An 18,860-nucleotide genomic window follows, 5' to 3' on the forward strand; every position below is an offset into this window, starting at 1 on the left:
ACATCTGACGAGAACGCATCATGAAATTGAAGCCAGTGTCTAAATCAACTATTTAACACAAAATTAGCTAACTCTCCTGGAGATATTTTTGCCTTTTCCGCTCCAATATTGTCACTCTGTTAAAAATTTAACAAGTTTATATTAATTATATGATAATGAGGAATATTTAACGGGCGCATCGCGACGACTACGGTCTGTTTTATCGATTTCGGTAGCGTTGTTGCCTTTTTTCATCTGTACATAACCTGACCGACCGATGGATTTAATATGTTTTATATACTGACTTAGATGAAAATAAACAAATATGATTTGATGTTTGTAAGGCAAATGATATGATTTCTTTCCTCTGTGTTGCGTTTTGGACATTGCAAAAATATAAGTAGATTGTATCCAGGCAAATGTAATAAAATGTCATTATTCAATTAAGTATAATTAGCCGCGCAGTTTAAGGCGGCGGCTGGCTGAACTGGCTGCAGCTGAAATTTTGGCCAACAACATTTTAAAAGTTTTATAGTAAGTGCTTTAACGGTACAAAGGGTAAAACGCCACTTTTTTCCCATGCAGTTTTTTTTATCTTCAATTTTTTACACCAGCGGCTTGCGCGGTGCAGCGTGGCTTGCTGAGAACTCTAATTATTGTATTTATTTAACAATGGCAAAAAGTACAACTTTTTGACGAAAACGCGTTTCTTAAAAACCAGACACGTTGAATGAAAATTATTCAACATTTTTATCTCGAACAGAAGATTGTTTTTTTGTTTTAAATTGTTTGCTTCCTCAGAGATCTTTGGAGTGTTCGTCAATCTTGAACCCTTTCATTAAAGAATTGATATTGTACCCAGATTGGAGTTAATAAAAACTGTTGCTTCTAATGATTGTATAATAATTTATTTTATAAGTATGGAGTAAAAGCGTCAATGATTTGGTTCTATAATAATCTATTCTTGCTGGTCAACCGCATCCACACTGCAGTTTTATCTAATATAAATCTAGAGCAACAATACCCATTTTATTATGAAAAGAGAAAAGGGAACTCGACCAGAAACCGAGACTAGCTAAGCAGGACAATGGCGAAGAAATACTGAAAACAGCTGGCAACACACTTAAAATTCATCGGACAAATAGTGAATTACGGCCAATTAAAGGTGGTTGAAGTTTTCAGTCGCATGGATTTTAGGTAGAGTTCATTTTGGATTTAAGACATTATTCCAGATAAAGTCCTACATTTTAGTCCAGTAAAATCAAACAGACAGTTTTAGTCCGTTAACAAGCATTCTGCAGTGACGAGCTATAAATTCAGACTGCAGTTTGCGTGGCACACACACTGTGCACGTCCGCCTGTCTGAATTCTGTCTGAATTGCTGCTGCGACATAGACGCCGAGCATAGGGCAGACGCAGGAGCCAGTTTGTGTAAGTAATAAATAAGTACTGGTTGAAATTCAATGAGACCCTTTTGTGCGTTGGATCAAACGAAAGAAAATGGTAAAAAGAACGTGCATTGAAAGAGCTGAAAAGTAATTAGCATGGGCATTAACCGCATTTGTGCGCTGAAAAAACAATGAAGTGCCGCAAATCACGAGAAATCCGCATATGCAGCGCCGATCCAATTTGACATGTCTCTTACTCTCAATACTCTATACCGGCGTCCTTTTCAATTGAAAAACGTAAAACAATTTACCAACATGAAGCCCCCAAATCGGTTCTCATGGCTATCTTTCTCTTTTTCGAGACCTGTCTGCTCTTTGCTATACGCGTGCGTTTCTTTTAGGTTAGGATGAAGCGACACAAACAAATGAAAAGCACAAATTGCTCGGTATAATTTTCAAATAACGAAACAAAGAGCACAAAAAATTATTAGTCTGGCTTGATTCAATATTCACTCTCAGTTTATTTTTCAAACTCTTTAAACATAAAAAAAAGGTACAACAATATTACAACAGCTTTTGGCATGCTGTATTTTTTTGATCGGAAAGAAATTTAGAAAACAAAAGAAAAATCGTGCCAACTGGTGTTTCAGAAATGATAATGGCAGAGTCATTCACCAATTCGCAACCTAGAAGATCTTCAGCAAGCCAATATCAGCAACATGCGATAACAAGCAGTTCAAAGGATAGAAGCTACGGAAACACTGCCAACTACGAGAGGCTGAAAAATAGACCACCTGATGAATGTTCACATAGCACCACAGAGTATTGTAGAAACTGCAAAAGCTGCTGCGATATTGATAGAAGACGACAGAAATGTTATGAGCAAGCGCGAGGAAATTGGCATGAAATTTCGGATAGAAATCACGGCATTGGAAGTAGAAACGAAAATGGAGCAGCGATGAATTGGCAGAAATCAAATGAAGAGATGTTTGGAAATCATAAGCGAAGTGGAGGGAACAATCAATCAGAGTCTAAACGATTTAAATTCTACTGAGTACCAGCGCCAGGAAGTTTAATTTGGAGAGCAATGTTTTAGTATTAATTAAAACGATAAATGGCAAAAGATTAGTGCGATTTGGCAAGCTTATTGTTTTCTAGATGAATACAAATACTGTGCATCGATTTAGTACTAATTGTAACAAAATGATTAGAAAAATAAAATTATGCAGCGGTTCAGGAGCGCGGTCCTGCCCTTTTTGTTGTAAGCCAACAATTGTTGGAGGTTTGAAATATTGCAATTTTGCATTATTGTTAAACAGCAAAAGATGGTTTCAAAAATAAGAATTCGACCACGCGGGTCGTTTATTTGTGCAGCACCCAATTCAAAGGGGTTTGTCCAACCATTAATTAATTATTGTAAAAAAACAATTCAAGTTCTGGTGTTTGATTAGTGTCCGATCGGATTTCAACTGTAAATGTAAACTATTCCATCAACAAAATTCTTCGTTGGAATTTATCAGTTTTCATTGTTTCCTTCTCAAATATTTTGTGGCAAGTGCATTATTATTTAATTCAATATTGAGTTATTTGCAGAGTTCGCCATTTATCCTTTACTTAGAATTTGTTCCCTTAACGCAGCGAAAGCTTGCAACGCCAGCTATTCGCACGAGCACTCTACATAACTCGCAGGTTCCCCTCTTTACCCCACTCAACTCCTAAGCGTGTGAGTCTGTGAGGCTGTTATATGTGGCGGCGTTTGCTTCAACAGACACATTGAAACAATCTTGCAGTAGGCTGGCTCAATGGAGAGTGAGATCAATGTTAACACGGGCAGCGATTCGCGGCCGAATCCGCCGGTCTTATCATCAGCCAAGCATAAGAAAAGGGCTCTGTCCTCTAAAAGTTCGCTACTCGAAACATCAACCGGACCGTCTGGTGGCACGAGAACACCGCCTAAGTGCGCTAGATGTAAGAATCACTCGGTAATTGCACCCCTGCGAGGACACAAACGGTAATTAATTTCAAACCATTAATTTTGCTCTTATGCTATTGATGAAATTCGCCAGATATTGCAAGCATAAATCGTGCGAATGCGCCAAATGCGTATTGGTAGCCAAACGGCAAAAGGTGATGGCTCAACAAACGGCCCTCCGACGCGCCCAGGCCCAGGACGAAGAACTCTTCGGCAGCCAGGGCATCAACCCACTAAGCCCGTCGCACATGCCAGACTCGCCTCCCTCGGAATCGCGCTCGCTGACTTCACCCTCAGCGAGGACGTCACCCCCTGATGCAACCACCAACGACAAACCCAAAAACTACTCCATTGCCCATCTCCTCGCCAGCAGCTCGAATGACGCCTCACCTGACGAAAGAAGGACTCGAATCCTGCAAAACGGACGTCCCTCATCGTCAGGTAAAAAACGTTGTTAATTATTATTCGCTATGTACTTGTTAATATGACACCGCATGCAATAATTATTTAACAAAAAGTAAACAAAAACTATGAACATGACAATTATATAATTTTTTGGTTTATTAAAGTAGCAGAAAACAGTAATATGAATTAGCAACATGCGTTTTATGTAAAAATTCTCAGGAATTATTTTAATAGTCAGCAAAGGAGACATTTCCCCTATTATTCTGCACGCACCCACATTATTTCGTGCATGCGAGATACAAGCCCACTTATTTTTATCTGATTTAATCACGATCGCCAGTCAAAGGATGCAGCCGGTGAAACAAAGCTCGCAACTACCCATGCAGAAAATACAAAGTCCGAGCCGTAGGTTGGTTTCTGCGTGCGCTGCGGTGGCGCATATTTTGCAACCAGTAATTTATATACTCCTTCGAGTTCTTTGCGCGCGATTCCCCAACAAAGTAGTAGTCTGCCGCGCAGGAATAAAAAAGCATTTGTCACATTGACTCGGTGGAGTTGCGGACTCTGGGAGTCTGTCTCCGACAAAAACCGGTTCTCTGAATTTTCGAGGGACTGCAGACGCACGGGGCCCCTGCGGTGATTAAGGGCGCTGTCTGCCTCGTTGAGCCGATCAACTCGACGCCGAGCCGAACGCAAGTGATAATATACGGTTAAGAAAGATGATCCCACTCTCTAACAGAAGTAGGCGGGCGGCTCTTCAATTTTCGACTGTCTGGCCGCCACCTCGAATCTAACTACGCAATAGTTTTTGCGTTAGCCATGGTCACGGTTTGCCTCACGGCCCTATCTTTGGCGTCGACCGGCCGCAAAATATATATGCACAGTAGCGAGCACGCGATGATGAGGTTCGTCGCCGCCGATTAATCCTTGCGAACATTTGGAGCGGAAATGCCGCGTATTTTGATTAAAGCTCACGATTTATCAGCGACTACGTCATTGTTGATATCACAGCACAATATATAAACTGTATTAATAATTGTACAGTTTCGAGTAATACAGGGAGAAGCAGAATTCAACGTTAAAAAAGAACTGTAGACCCCGAAAAGTGTTTGGTGTGGGATCAAAATTGCAATGGCGCGTGGAAGTTTTTTTGGTGAAATTTTCTACCTTTTCGGACGAGCGGTTTCGTCGCTGCAAAGTGTTTTCTAGACCAAAATTTTCGCTGATTCCGAATTTGAGGTAAGTTTTTTGTTCCGGTGGTCGTAAGGGGTTGTTTTGGTGGGCAGGGTTGCTTGACATACAGGGGATGACAATCAAAATCAAAGTTTGCAAAAATTGTCACGTTTTCGGGGTGAAATTTTCCGCAAATACCTATTTTAGGTTGAAAACCTGATATTTTTCGGAATATTTAAGAAAATTCGACCAAAATCCCAACATTTTGCTACCCAACAGAGGACCATATATTTTGTAGGCGGTCGAATGTCATAAATCTCGACACAAAAACATGGCATTCAATATGTGGGCAAAAAACTGCTGAGCAAGAAAAATTTTGGTTTTTGAAAATCAGACCAAAATTGTCCATTTTTATAAGGGGTCCGAGTTTGACCTTGCAGCTCAGCAACTATGGGTCTAAGAGAAAAAATAAGAACAGATTCTGACAGCTGATAAAAATTTCCAATATTTTTCATGTGGAAAAATATTTTCCAGCCCCTTAGAATTTTCCGGAAAACTCCTGTAAAATTCACTTATGTTTATTAGGAGGGGAAAAATATCGAAAAAATGTTTTCAAGATAGTCAAAATTTGGCTGTGGTCTACGTTAACATCTCATGAAGAAATAAAAACATTCACGAAAGCCGTTACCGTGTTGCGCGTGATTTTCCAAGTATCCGCCTGGAAAAACTGAAAATATCGAATGTCTCCAAAAATGATCAATTTGCACATTTTTGAACTCGTCATAAAGTGCTGATTCCAAAAATGTTTGATTTTTTTTTAAATCCGAGTTTCTTTCAAAAATAAACACCATTTTTAAAAGTTAAAGTTTTAAATATTTCTCAAATGTTTCAAAGGTTCAGGAGCGTGGTCCTGCCCTTTGTTGTGAGTTGTGAGCCAGCAATTGTCGGCGGTTTGGATTATTGTTATTTTGCATCATAAATAAACAGCAAAATAAATATGATTAAAAAAAAACAGCCTTACCGTGCTTATTTATTAAGAAGTTTTTAAAATGTCGGGAGTGCATCATTTTTTTTATTTGATATGAGTGCAGTTCCATTGAATAAATAATTAATGGCAGAGTTTACAAAATTATCGTTCGCTTACAATTTGTGCCTTTAACACAACGAAAGCTTGCTACGCCAGCTACTCGCACGAGCACTCTACTACTCGCAGGTTCCCCTCTTTACCCCACTCAACTCTTCAGCGTGTGTGTCTGTGTGTGTGTGGCTGTGACGGCGTTTTCTCCACAACAGACACATTCTTACTGTAGGTCTCAATGGAGAGTGAGATCAATGTTATTACGGGCGGCGATTCGCGGTCGAATTCGCCGGTCGTATCATCGGCCAAGCATAAGAAAGCGGCTCTGCTCTCTAAAAGTTCGCGACCTGAATCATCAGCCGGATCATCTGGTGGCACGAGAACACCGCCGAGGTGCGCTAGATGTAGGAATCACTCGATAAAGGTGCCCCTGCGAGGACACAAAAGGCAATTAATTTTAAACTTTTAATTTTACGTGTATGCTAACGATGAAATTCGCCAGATATTGCGTGTATCGTTCGTGCAAATGCCCGAAATGCAAATTGACGGCCGAGAGGCAAAAGGTGATGGCCCAACAGACGGCCCTCCGACGCGCCCAGACTCAGGACGAACTCTTCGGCCGCCAGGGCATCAACCCAATAGGCTTGAACTTACAAGACCCTTACATGCCAGACTCGCCTCCCTCGAAATCACGCTCCCCGATGAGCGAGGCGACTTCACCCTCAGCACGGACGTCGACGAGCAGTGTAATTGTCGCACCACCTGACGCTACCACCGACGTCAAACCCAAAAATCACTCCATAGGCCATCTCCTCGCCAGCAGCTCAAATGACGCCTCGCCTGACGAAGGAACCACTCGAATACTGCAAAACGGACGTCCCTCATCGTCAGGTAAAAAAGCTGTAATTTTTAAATTTAAAAGAATATAATTAAATTATTTAAATTACTTCGCAATTTATTTTTACTGGTTAATTTAACACCGCGTGCTAAAATTATGGAAATCTCTTGGAGCCCCTATATACAATTTGATTTATTACTATTACAGTACAGAAACATTTTTAAAATAATATGCAGCCACTGCTTACAAAAGTGAATAAAATCATGCAGACAGAAATATATATTAGCAATTATAATTCAACATGCATTTTATGTAAAAATGCTCGGGAATTATTTTAATGGTCAGCAAGGGAGACATTTTTCCCTATAATTCTGCACGCACCAACATTATTTCGTGCATACGAGATAGGAGCCCACTTATTTTTATCTGATCTAATCACGATCGCCAGCTTGAGGATGCAGCCGGTGATTAAGAACCGCTCTTTGAAACAAAGCAACACATAGTGTGCTCGCAACTGCTCATGCAGAAAATACAAAGTCCGAGAGAAATACACGAGCGGCGTGGGTTGGTTTCTCCGTGCGCGGCGGTGGCGGATATTTCGCAACCAGTAATTTATAGCCTCCTTCGAATTCTTTGCGCGCGATTCCCCAACAAAGTAGTAGCCTGCCGCGCAGGAATAAAAAAGCATTTGTCACATTGACTCGGTGAAGTTGCGGACTGCTGGGAGTCTGTCCGACAAAAACCGGTTCTCTGAATTTTCGAGGGCACGCAGACGCGCGGGGCCCCTGCGGTCTTTTAGGGCGCTGTCTGCCTCGCTGATCCGATCAAATCGACGCCGAGCCGGCCGCAAGTAAAGAAAGATGATCCCACTCTTTAAAAGTAGTAGGAGGCTCTTCAATTTTCGACTGTCTTGCCGCCACCTCGAATCTAACTTCGCAATAGTTTTTGCGTTAGCCATGGTCACGGTTTTGCCTCACGGCCCTATCTTTGGCGTCGACCAGCCGCAAAATATATATGCACAGAAGCGAGCACGCGATGATGAGTTTCGTCGACGCCGATTAATCCTTGCGAGCATTTGGAGCGGAAACGCTGCCTATTTTGATTTATCAGCGGCTCCGTCATTGTTGATCTCTCAGCATTACTGTGTTATAATTTTATTGTTTCCTTTCGACACATTTTGCGATCTAGAAGTTTCTTATCATATAAATTTACTCTCAGTTTCTATTTGTCTTTACAAAGAGCATCAATTACTTTTTAAACGCTTATATGCTTGCTTTGCTTGCTTTCCGATATACGTTCAGATCGCGGGTACGTGCACACTTTTGCGCCAGTCATGGCGGGCCAATAATAGTCCTGTCCTTATATGTAACGCTCGCCAACAAAGTGCCAAGAATTCAATCGGTGTCATTGTTGTGAAAAGAGTATGCATAAGCAACGACTCTACTATTTCGATTCCGTCAGTGTTGTTGAAAAAAATATCTGTTTAAAGTGGAATGATACTGGGCAACAATTGAAAATTTTTTGAATTGTTGGATGCCATAGGCAATTGATCGATAAACAATTTGTTTAACAATTTGCAATAATAAAACAATGACCTTCCTACAGTAAAAATCCAAATTTTGCCAATTTTCTCCAAAATTTACAGTGCTCGAACATATTTTCTTGGCATATTCCGATTCCTCTCGTCGAGATCTGTCCAACGGTGTATGCCACTTATTGGGGAAACTCTTGGTTTTGAAATTAAATCGGATTTCAAGTAAGGAGACAGCCATTACCATTTGAAAAGCACGGTAACTTTGCAGCCAATTTTCTCAAAAAATTACAGTGCTCCTTAGGTCCTAAGGGACGAGTTTATGCATTAGCAACAAGCATTTTCCAGGCTTTTCCAGTATCATTCCTCTTTAATTAAACATTCTGATATTGAAATGCCTTTCAAGCGTTTAATAATTATACATAGTTTGTTGTTAAGACATGGAATAAGAATGTGGGTATGTTTATCGCCCTTGAAAGAGCAACGTAGAAACTTTGCGGAGTTGCAAGAAGGAAGCAGTTTCTTTGGCTAGAAATTACTCTCAGTTAACGCTTCATTAGTTGTATAAAAACGTGTTATAGAGTAAATCGCTTTCCCGCGTTTGCTAATTCTCCTGCTTATACCGTACGTGTTGGATCTTGCAATTAATTAAATTAAAAACTTGATTAATTTGGATTTATATGGAATAATTTTGAAGAGGCTCGCTCCACTAAACCATTAAACAAAAAGTAAGAAACCTTCTTCGCAACTAAATCTCTTAATATGTTTCATTAGTATCTTTCTCATGATGAGTGATTTTTAAATTAGTAAAATAAAGCTCTCCAGATCCATTTTTTTCTCGTTAATATAATTCTCAAATTTCGTAGAAAATTTATTGATTCTTTATAGATTTTTTGAAATGACAGTACTTTCTTTCCATTTGATATTTTGTACTAAATTAGTAGTATTTAATTATATAACTTCAAGTATTAACAAATGCACACAAATCCTAACTTTTATATAGTTAAAATTGATTCTTAAATGAATATGATTTTTTTGCAGTTTAAATAAGTTAATAGTTCAAATATTACAGCTATTAATTTTCATATTTCACGCCTTCATTCCATCTTCGTAAACAAAAAAACTAATTAACGAGAGCAGCATTTCCTGATTGATGCCATGCAAAACAGTAACAGTTTCTCAGCGCAACCTAAATACATACTTATTATTCACTTCTCGCCGAGCTAACTGTGAGTGACGTGCACGCAAGTGGCAAAATCTTCTAGTCGGCGTTGCAATTTTCTCAAAGGAATAATCATTAAGGAACTCATCGCTCATTCACTTGTAATTAGGTGGGTGGAAACACATTATTTATTTTCCCAAGCATATGCGAAATGTTTTGCAGCAACATGTTGCTCGGAAAACACCTGTTGAGCTCCATATCAGTTGTAAATATATGCCCCCGGTCGCAGCCTGGCGTGCATGTCCATTGAGAAAATACAAATAATGTGAGAAAATTTCGCACAGCAGGCGTGCCTACTCTATTTTGACGAGCTGGACAGCTCGACGAAAGCGAAAAGACCGCAGGCGGGGCTCGAATACGGTCTTTTGCATGTCATAATGGTGTTGGTGCGCAGTGAGAGAGCTGCCATGAAGGCATTTCATTCATATCACACCACGAACAAAAAGCAGTGAATGCAACCAGTGTGGCTGTACATAAATAATGACGGTGCATCCGTCTTGAATATCAGATATCGCAGCTTGAAAGAAAAAAATTAGTCTCGGATATGATTGAAGTATGAATATGATGTAATGCAATATACACCTTCACACTTAAGCTGCATGTGCGCTACTCTGTGAATAAAGTGTAAGCACAGTTGAGCACAATTTGGGTGCTTCGTTTTCTTCGCAAGAAGATAAAAAATTAAAATACTTTCCAGAATTTAAATTTGACCAATCCTCTTAATCGTTTTACCTTTGATCTAGAAAAATTGTTAACAAATATTAGACAAAAATTACAATAAATTTAAACAGTAAAGCCACACGTCATTCTATCGGTGGGTAGAGTTGACTAAAATTATTTAATTCACCAGTTGCATAAACCCTTAGTGTTCGAAGCCGCCAACAGATGGCGCCACCGTATACTTTCGTAATAAATTTAATTTGAAGGCACTTCCATTGCGATTTCAGACTCAATCTAGCTAACGTGCATTTGTCATTTAATATGCTTACTTTTGACGTGCTGAAAACCAAAATCAGTCCAGCTATTCACCGTAGAAACATTGAAAAAGATTTTTTATTTTAAAAAAAATAGTTTTCACGATTCTACGGCGATTGGCTGCAGCGATTTTTATTTTCAGCACGTCAAATAAAAGCAAATTAATTGAAGAATGCACAGTAGCTAGATTGAGTCTGAAATCGCAGCGGAAGTGCCTTAAAATCGAAAGTCTACGGTGGCGCCATCTGTTGGTGGCTTCGAACACTTTATGCAGCTGGTCAATTTAATTTTATTTTCATATTTATGTTAAAAAATGAGAAACTGCAACCACACGAGGTGTTCTCACTCTACTTGTTGCGTAAACTCGGTGACAGTTAAATTTAAATTCGATGAATATTAACTTTTGATGCCTTATTTTTAACAGCATCCAATTGCTTATCTTAAAAATCTGGTTTCCCAGTTGATACTGAAAAAAATATTGCGGGACACACAAGAGAATTTCACTGCGACAAGCACATTTCTTTGACAGCAACCTTTCTGCCAGGCGATTAAACGTCTAGGCAATGCAAATCAAACTTGCTGAGCAAACATAATGTGTAAAAGTGAGTGCACAGCGTGCACACGATATTGTGCTTGCGAGACAGACAGACAGACTTCCCGTGCGTTCGTTTAAGCCGCACATGAATGGGCTGTGCCGAATGCACGAGCGCAGTCGCCGGGGAGGAAGTGATCCAGCCGTATATCCACGCGTGGAGACCGCCGCCGTAAGCGCGCCGCGTGCAATATGGCACAAAAATCAAACGCGGAGGATGCAAATTGAGCGGCGAGACTGAAACGCGCCCCCAACCGAGCGCCAGCAAGGCAAATTCATTACTGCTGTACGAATGCTAAATAATTGAACACAAAAATGTGCATAACAGACACGTGAATTTAGCTCTCGGTGAATTTAAACGTTTAAAATATAATTTAAGATGGCCTTTTATACAAATAATTCCTTTAGTGTTTTTATATAATTCATTTAGCCAGGGTTTGAAACAAAAACATTGGTTTGTGATGAATGTACTGCAATTTCCTGAGACGTTGTACGTATAATTAATTTAGATGCCCAAAATTTAAAAATATTTGGCGTGGATCAATATTTCCATCAGCACTTCAATTCGAAAATTTACCTTAGTGCTGCGCAGAAAGGATGTTTTAAAGGTTATTAAGGGACGGAATCAATGCCACACTGTCCTAGAAATGCACTTAAAATTCTAGCCAGTTCTCAATATATTCGCGTCCTTCCGTCAAACCAAATCTGTAATTCAAACAGCACTGATCCCATTTCTATGAAAATTTGTCTATGTGTCCTATGTTAAACGCCTGATTTTATGCATTCGTTCCAACAAAATTAACTTACGCTGGGGCATCTTTTATGTCATCTCTGTTGGCCAAAGGGGCCATCCAGCTGCTGTAAAAATGTCTCAGCAGATTGAATTTCTCACCTGTTCTACTGCATTAGGCGCATTAATAACTCTGGGTAATTTTTAGTGTCTCGCTACACTGGCGTCTGATTCGTTTTATGATGCTGTGTACGTTATTCTTCAACTAGCACACTCCGTCTTGAACTTTTTATTTAGCCCTTCTCTACATTCAGGAATTTATGCGTGGCCCACAATAGCATTTGTTTTGTCTCTTTCAAAATTACAATTTCAAGCTAAATTAAATACTCCTTTTTTATTGTCATTGTAATCATGAATTTTTAGAAGTGGTTTAATTTTAATATGATGTGTAAAGGACAGGCGTATATCTTACTAAATAACGTTACACTTTGTCCCAGGTCAAGAGATAAGAATGGGCGGCTGTCTTTTATATTTATATTATTTGCCAGACTGGAAACATTCAACTGAATTTCACGTTACGCTCCACAGAAATAAAACCAGATCTTTTATACGACTTGCTCAGAAAAAAATAATCACATCCTCGACAAAATCCAAGCCGCACGTTTAACTTAATTAGCGCACATTTTTCATCGCGTGTATTTTTACGATGCAATGTGATTCCCTCTGGGAAAATCAGCCTTGATGTTGGATATGCCGCGCCCACATTTTCGACTCTAAAGTGCCTTGATGGAACCAGGGCGTCAACGCCTCGCGATTAATTATGTTGATAGCTCTGAGAGCTGTCCACTGAGTTCTAGTGTACGCTAGGTCAGGCTTTTTATTTCAGGCGGCCTAATTTAAGTTCGTTCAACTTGTGGTTTTGAGATATATATGTATATTTATCAGAGCAAGCTCTTATCGTATTCGTCTGGTGCTGATAAGTTTGACACCAAGTACGCATTTTGCTCAAGGCCAATCGTTAATATATTCAAATATTATTTTAGCATACAGAGCATACGCTTTTGGATTTAAAATTTCGTTGCGAATTCCTATTAATGCAATTTTTAATTTTGTCACAATCATGGCAGATAGGTTAATTAAATAATGCTTTTTTTATCCAACGAGGGCCTCTTTCCTATAACTCCACACTGTTTATTTCTTTCCAAATTACCAAGATGAACGAGAAAACTGCAACAGGCAACAATATTTCACCACATCAATTATCATTTCAGAGTGCAGTATACAATACATGTTATCAATTTGCTCTGACAAATAAGAGCAGAAGAGTAAAGAGATGATAATTTCAAGCTGCCTTCTACAATGTACAAACGAAAACCTTGAACCTCTTTTATCAGATAACAACAACTATATTGCCCGGCAAACAAAGTCCGCTGCTGTTTCCTTTTGGTCGGAAAAAAAACGCAGCTCGTGTATAATCCTAACCGCACCAGTGTCAGCTCTTGCTCTGCTTAATTGAGTCTTTGATCTAATTGTTTTAATTGCCACGCAAATCAAAGTTAATTAGCACAAGACCGAGCTAGCAAGTAGGTTTCTCGATCTTGGCGCTTTGAGCTTGATTTGAGCTTCCTTCAGCTATTTGCCTCTGGCAGAGTTGATTTTGCAACGCAACGCAACTGCAATCGTACTATTTGCACTTTCCCGATGGCATATGTACATAAGCGAGTGGTATTTCTGCACTTGACGATTTAAATTGTAAACAAGAGCAACACATTCTTGCCAAGCGTTGCTCACTCACTCAGTGTGCTGAACTACTTGCACTTTATTGCGCATTACACATCATGCTAGTGATCAAATAGGCTTTTTCTTAAGAAATAGTTTAAAAATATTTGCACTCTGAAAACAGCATAAAGATTAAATAAATCAATTCCAATAAAAATGTAAAGGAAACCAAATATTTCTGTTAGCTCAGCACAAAGTTATTCAGTTCAGTCAAAAAGAATAAGAATATTTCATAGGTTTATTTTAAAATTGCTCGAGTGTATTAATAACTTAAAAGACGCGAAGCTAAGACTTAGAGATCGTGCTTTTCGTCTTAAGAATTGTGAGTCAAAGTTGAAGCGTTCATAAAAACAAGTGTACCAGCTGAGAAAACAAGTGAAATGTCGCGCAGACGGACCGCGAGTGCAAAATAAACAGTGAAAATTCCAACCAGCGTTTTTGTTGTTAGTCACGTCGGTTGCGTCTGCAGAATGGCAAAATTTGTTTCTTTAATTGCGGCGAGCCGCCGGTGCAGCTGCTGGGCCGAATCCGCGTCAAATAATATCTGCCCCGTCGCGACACTGATGAATTTTCAGAGACGACCGCACATTAAAAGCCTCCTCTCGAATCTCTTCATCAAGCAGGCCGGTCTAATTTGTCATCGGCCGCGGCCGAGATCAAAATCTGCCCCTGCGCTGTTTTCTTTTGCGTTAATTATCTGGTTGGTGCACCGCCAGCCGCCCCGTATATTAAACCCCTAGGTGTGCAAATTGGCGATAATATTTATGGCGCTTACGCCAACCATCACTCCATAAATTTTGCTCCACTTTTGCGGCAGCGGCGGCGTCGCCGGGCGCACGCGAGTGGAGGCCACGAAGGCGTTGCGAAAAGAAACACTTTGTTGCAGCAGAAAATTTAGAAACGCCGCCGACACAAACGACAATGGCAGAGGTGCCAAACGACTTGGTAATTTGCGCTTGCCGAGAGCCATTAAATCTTGTTTACGTTGGGCGCAAATAATTTAATCCCGGTGAAAACAGCTCAGTTTGCGACATTCTCAGACCGCTTGGGTGTCAAATTTTTAAACGTCTCGAAAGCGTTTTCGCAGCTCTTAAATCAGCAACGGTTTACTGCTAAAGTCTGCTTAACTTGCAAAAGGGGACTATCTAGTTACACTTCTTATTGAAGAGTTCTCTTTCGCAACTATGAGGTCAGCACATTTATTTCATAACATAGTTTTGATCTGCCTTAGTTTGTAAAATTTGCTTCATCTGTGGTCTCTCTGTGTCGGCTTGTTGCATGTGATCTATCATCGCACATGCGGTTTATTTTAAGAGTTCCATGTGTGCTGCTGACTCTTCAATTTTTGTGTCGCAACTACTTGCTGTCTGCAAAGTCATGAATTTTTTAAAAGAGAAAATCTAGAGTTCCTAAAAAAATTGTCGTTCAAAATGTCAAAATCCAAATTAAATTTTGTGCCAAGAATTTTCACGAAACGCATGATGTTACAAATGATTGCTTTTGCTATTTCATAGGAATTTGTCCCAATTTTGTCACTGTTCTATTTAAACGAGTGTTGCAATTATAAATTTTCAAAGTTGCACCAAAATACGCACGATCCGCCAACGGGCACAGAGAGCAAGCAGCACTTGGCAACAAACTCTGAGGCGGCTCTTTGCCAGCCGCGTTACTTTTTGTGAGTCGTCTGATTATTCATTTGAACCTATATTAAGGGCATCTAGAGCATGCACATCACTAGCTAAATTCTCTCTCGCTAGTTTAATTTGTTGATTTTAATTTTACTCCGTACGTTAAACGAAAGAAATAAAAAGAAAAGTTCTTTTAAAATATTTGGCACGCAAAAATTCTACAAAAATAATATTTGCTGCGAGATTAATTTAATAAAAAAATTTATCTGAAACTCGGCCTGTTCTTGAGAGCTGATTCTGCAAAACCGGCTAGGCTATAGCGATCCCGTCGCGGAATTTTTGAGACACGTGTGCCGTCGAGGCAGACTGCTACAATGTTGCCTTGTGGTGTCTGGTGGTTCACGATTTATTCGCTCCTTAAAATTCGCCACGACGAGTGGGCCGGCAATTTTCGAAGAGAAGAACTTCTTGCCTCCCTAAATTATACACTTCAAGGGACGTCGCGTCACGGCTGCCCTATGATCAAGAGAAGCCAAGGAATGCTTTTTGCGCCCGCTGCCGGTTTATTTTGTGCGCCCTGCGCCCGACCTCTTTTTAAAATGTAAGCCGCTCAGAGTAAAACGACGCACCAGTGTGTGAAGACGGCTGAAATTTGACTCTCTTGCAATCTAGACTTAAGTATAAAGTAATATTTAAATGCTTATAGGGAACATAATTTAATTTTTCTCCTTCTCGGGGACTAAAAGAAACTTATTTTTTTCAATTCAAGTTTAAAAAACCAGTTGACGTGAATTCTTCCCCAAAATGGACATGGATATTTTTTTAACAACAAAAGCCGCATGGTATTATTTGTAGTTTTTGCTTTCGATATAAATCAAGCAGTTGAGCGTTGGCTTGCAACCACTTACCTGCACGCCTGCGTGCGCCATTTTAAGCAACAATGAAACACAAATGGAACGCTTATCTGCATTAAATGCTTGTTATTCCGCAAACTGTGCTCGTAAATCGAGCTTCGACTCGTACACTTTCAATTTATTACCCACGAATGCTGGCGGTGTGTATAGAGCTTGGAATAAAAAGCCATAACCCAAGGCGGTGGGTTTGGGTAGACTTTGGACCAAGTGAAGCTGTCACTGAAATTTCAGCTAAGATATTCACTAGACTGACAAAATTTACGCTTTATTAAACCGCTGCTTTTTGGAGATTTTGCGCGCCAGAGCATCCGAGCAAGAAAAGCAGTACTCCGTGAGAGAGAAAGAAGGTTAACTTATGTAGTCTCGCATGTGTGACACATTTATATATAAAACTCGTTATTCCAGTACGGTGGCAATCAAATAATACGGAACTCCTCTCGCCACGCGCTGACTTTTTGAGCAAAATGTTGCAAGCAAGTGGAAATGTACTGTTTTAAAATTCCTTTCCCTTGTAAATTGGTGCTGATGCAGAGGCAGATTCCCTGCAAATTGAAATAGAGTGCATTTTAATTTGAAAAAAATTGATTATTCGCCTCTTCTTGATTTTTATAATTTTAAAAAACTGCATTAACATTCTATCTAATAGGGGAATTAAGATATACTACAATGTTAGACTTGCAAAACAAAATACCGTTTCATCAATATATTTAAATTGAAGGCCAATTCACAAGGTCAAGTTAAACCAACAACCTATTTTCAGAAATATTCCATACACATTTTATAATCAATTCGGGTTTGCTTCTCCAAAACAAGTCGTAATATTTATAAATCAAGAAATCACAGAAGGAGAAACTGTCGTTCAGATCGAAACAATATTCAGCATTGATGCTCGTCATAAAGGCAATTGATTTAAATTAATGTATTCTGACCACGAACGCTACATTGTCGGACGGAGACGGTGAGAGCGGGAGAGAAGTCGGCAAATAACAGGCCCAGCTCTAGAAGGGAATACTTTGTATGTAGCATTTCAGCCGCGGCATACGCTGGCAATCGCACATACTGTATCTACTTATAATGACACTCCATTTAAATTAATTCGACCTCGACTGAAGTTGCAGCAGCACGTACATACGTCATCCATAGCACGTGATCAGCTTCCCACCAGACCTTACTATGTATCCAACTCTCTGTCAACTCGCAAAGCCGACTGCAATTTTGCAATCGATATATGAAAAACTCCCCCTGATTGCCCCATCGAGCCCAGTTCCGCCCTGACACTGCGGATTTTATTTTTTTATTTTTGAAACAGCTTGCAAATGAGGCTGCTTCGATTTTGAAAGGCCTTCAAAGTATCAGATTGTTCTTGTGCGGCATATTTGCGAGTGCCATTGAAGTCAGAGGTCAACCGGTCAACGGACGTTGTCACAGTGCATATATCGAGCATCAATTGCGGCCAATTATTGGCCTCCGTAATGACTGCGGCGGAGCCAAATGCACGCAATTGCGCGTCGGCGTCGTCTTATCGGCCTTACAACGACCGCTGATACAAAATAATAATGAAAGGCAGGCAAGATGTCGCGACGAGCAAAGTGCAACACATTACTGACCGTGGCTTGCGAAAGAGTGTACGGGAAGTGCATAATTTAAACCGCTTGCTTTCCATTAACACTGCACGGACGGACGCGTGTCAGACGCTTATTAAATGAGAAAATCGTTTACGGAGTTAACAGTGTAAATTGAGAGCCGTAAAAAAGTTTGACGGTTCACTCGACACTTTGCCAAGATTGTGCGCGGCGTAAATTGATATGCTCTGAGCCGATTGGAAACTTCAATGGAATATTGATAGCTTTTGTAAATGTAAATATCATCACGCTTCATTTTATGCTGCCTAACGCAATGCTCATAGTATTGAAAGCAACCACAAATAAATTTTAATCATTAATTTTCATTTTATTTTTAAAATCGGATTACTCATGGAAACCATTGGACGAAATCTAGGAGAAGATACAAATTTCTGGAAAATTCGTTCAAAAATAGCAACAAGAATATAGCGTTAAAATCCAGAAAGGAGCTTAGTCCCAGGGATGAAGACGTGATATATTTTCCTCTCGCGCTGAAATATGCAACACAAAAACATACGTGCCGCAAGTTACAGGACGTTTCAATGCTCGACTGCCTTTGCAAAATATAAATATAGAGTTACCGAGGAGGGTGTTGTTGCCGTCGCTATTTCCAGCGTCCGCCGTCCGATCCGTGAATGAGTTTGTTGCTCACTCGCGGTAATATTTATGCTCGAGCTGCGTGATGGAGTGTTTGCCTAATGCAAAAAGTAATATCTCTTTCAGTGAAGAAGCCGGCCGGGGTTGGAAACAAATCGCACGCGCCCGACCAGCGCGGCTATTTTAGCGATCACTTATTAAGTGGTGCATCGCATCGCGCATACAGCGTCACGGCTAGAAGGTTAATGCCTTTCGCGTGTGTTTATCACGATGGCTGTGCCAGTAATTCTAATCCTCTTCTCGCGCACATTCTTCCTCCGTGTGCATACAAACAGCGGCGTGGAATAATGTTTATTTAAAATGTGCGTTGAGGTCTCGTTAATCACGACACCAAGCACTCATATTCATCAGCGAAATTTCATAAAATTGTCGCCCCG

At 40.0% G+C, this 18,860-nt stretch overlaps 1 protein-coding gene across 3 annotated transcripts in view; it reads left to right on the forward strand.

Annotated features, from left to right (window-relative positions):
• Positions 1–18,860, forward strand: part of LOC135941650 (uncharacterized) — a 45,502-nt gene that overhangs the window by 578 nt on the left and 26,064 nt on the right. The window contains exons 2-3 of one of the 3 annotated variants that reach the window (XM_065487242.1): positions 2,018–3,378; positions 3,434–3,780. In XM_065487242.1, coding sequence (XP_065343314.1) covers positions 3,170–3,378; positions 3,434–3,780 — 556 coding nt within the window. In that variant the 5' untranslated portion in view covers positions 2,018–3,169. The other 2 variants (XM_065487241.1, XM_065487243.1) reach the window with 2 other exon arrangements.

Source organism: Cloeon dipterum, chromosome 4, assembly GCF_949628265.1.
Source record: "Cloeon dipterum chromosome 4, ieCloDipt1.1, whole genome shotgun sequence".
In the NCBI taxonomy this organism is placed as follows: domain Eukaryota; kingdom Metazoa; phylum Arthropoda; class Insecta; order Ephemeroptera; family Baetidae; genus Cloeon; species Cloeon dipterum.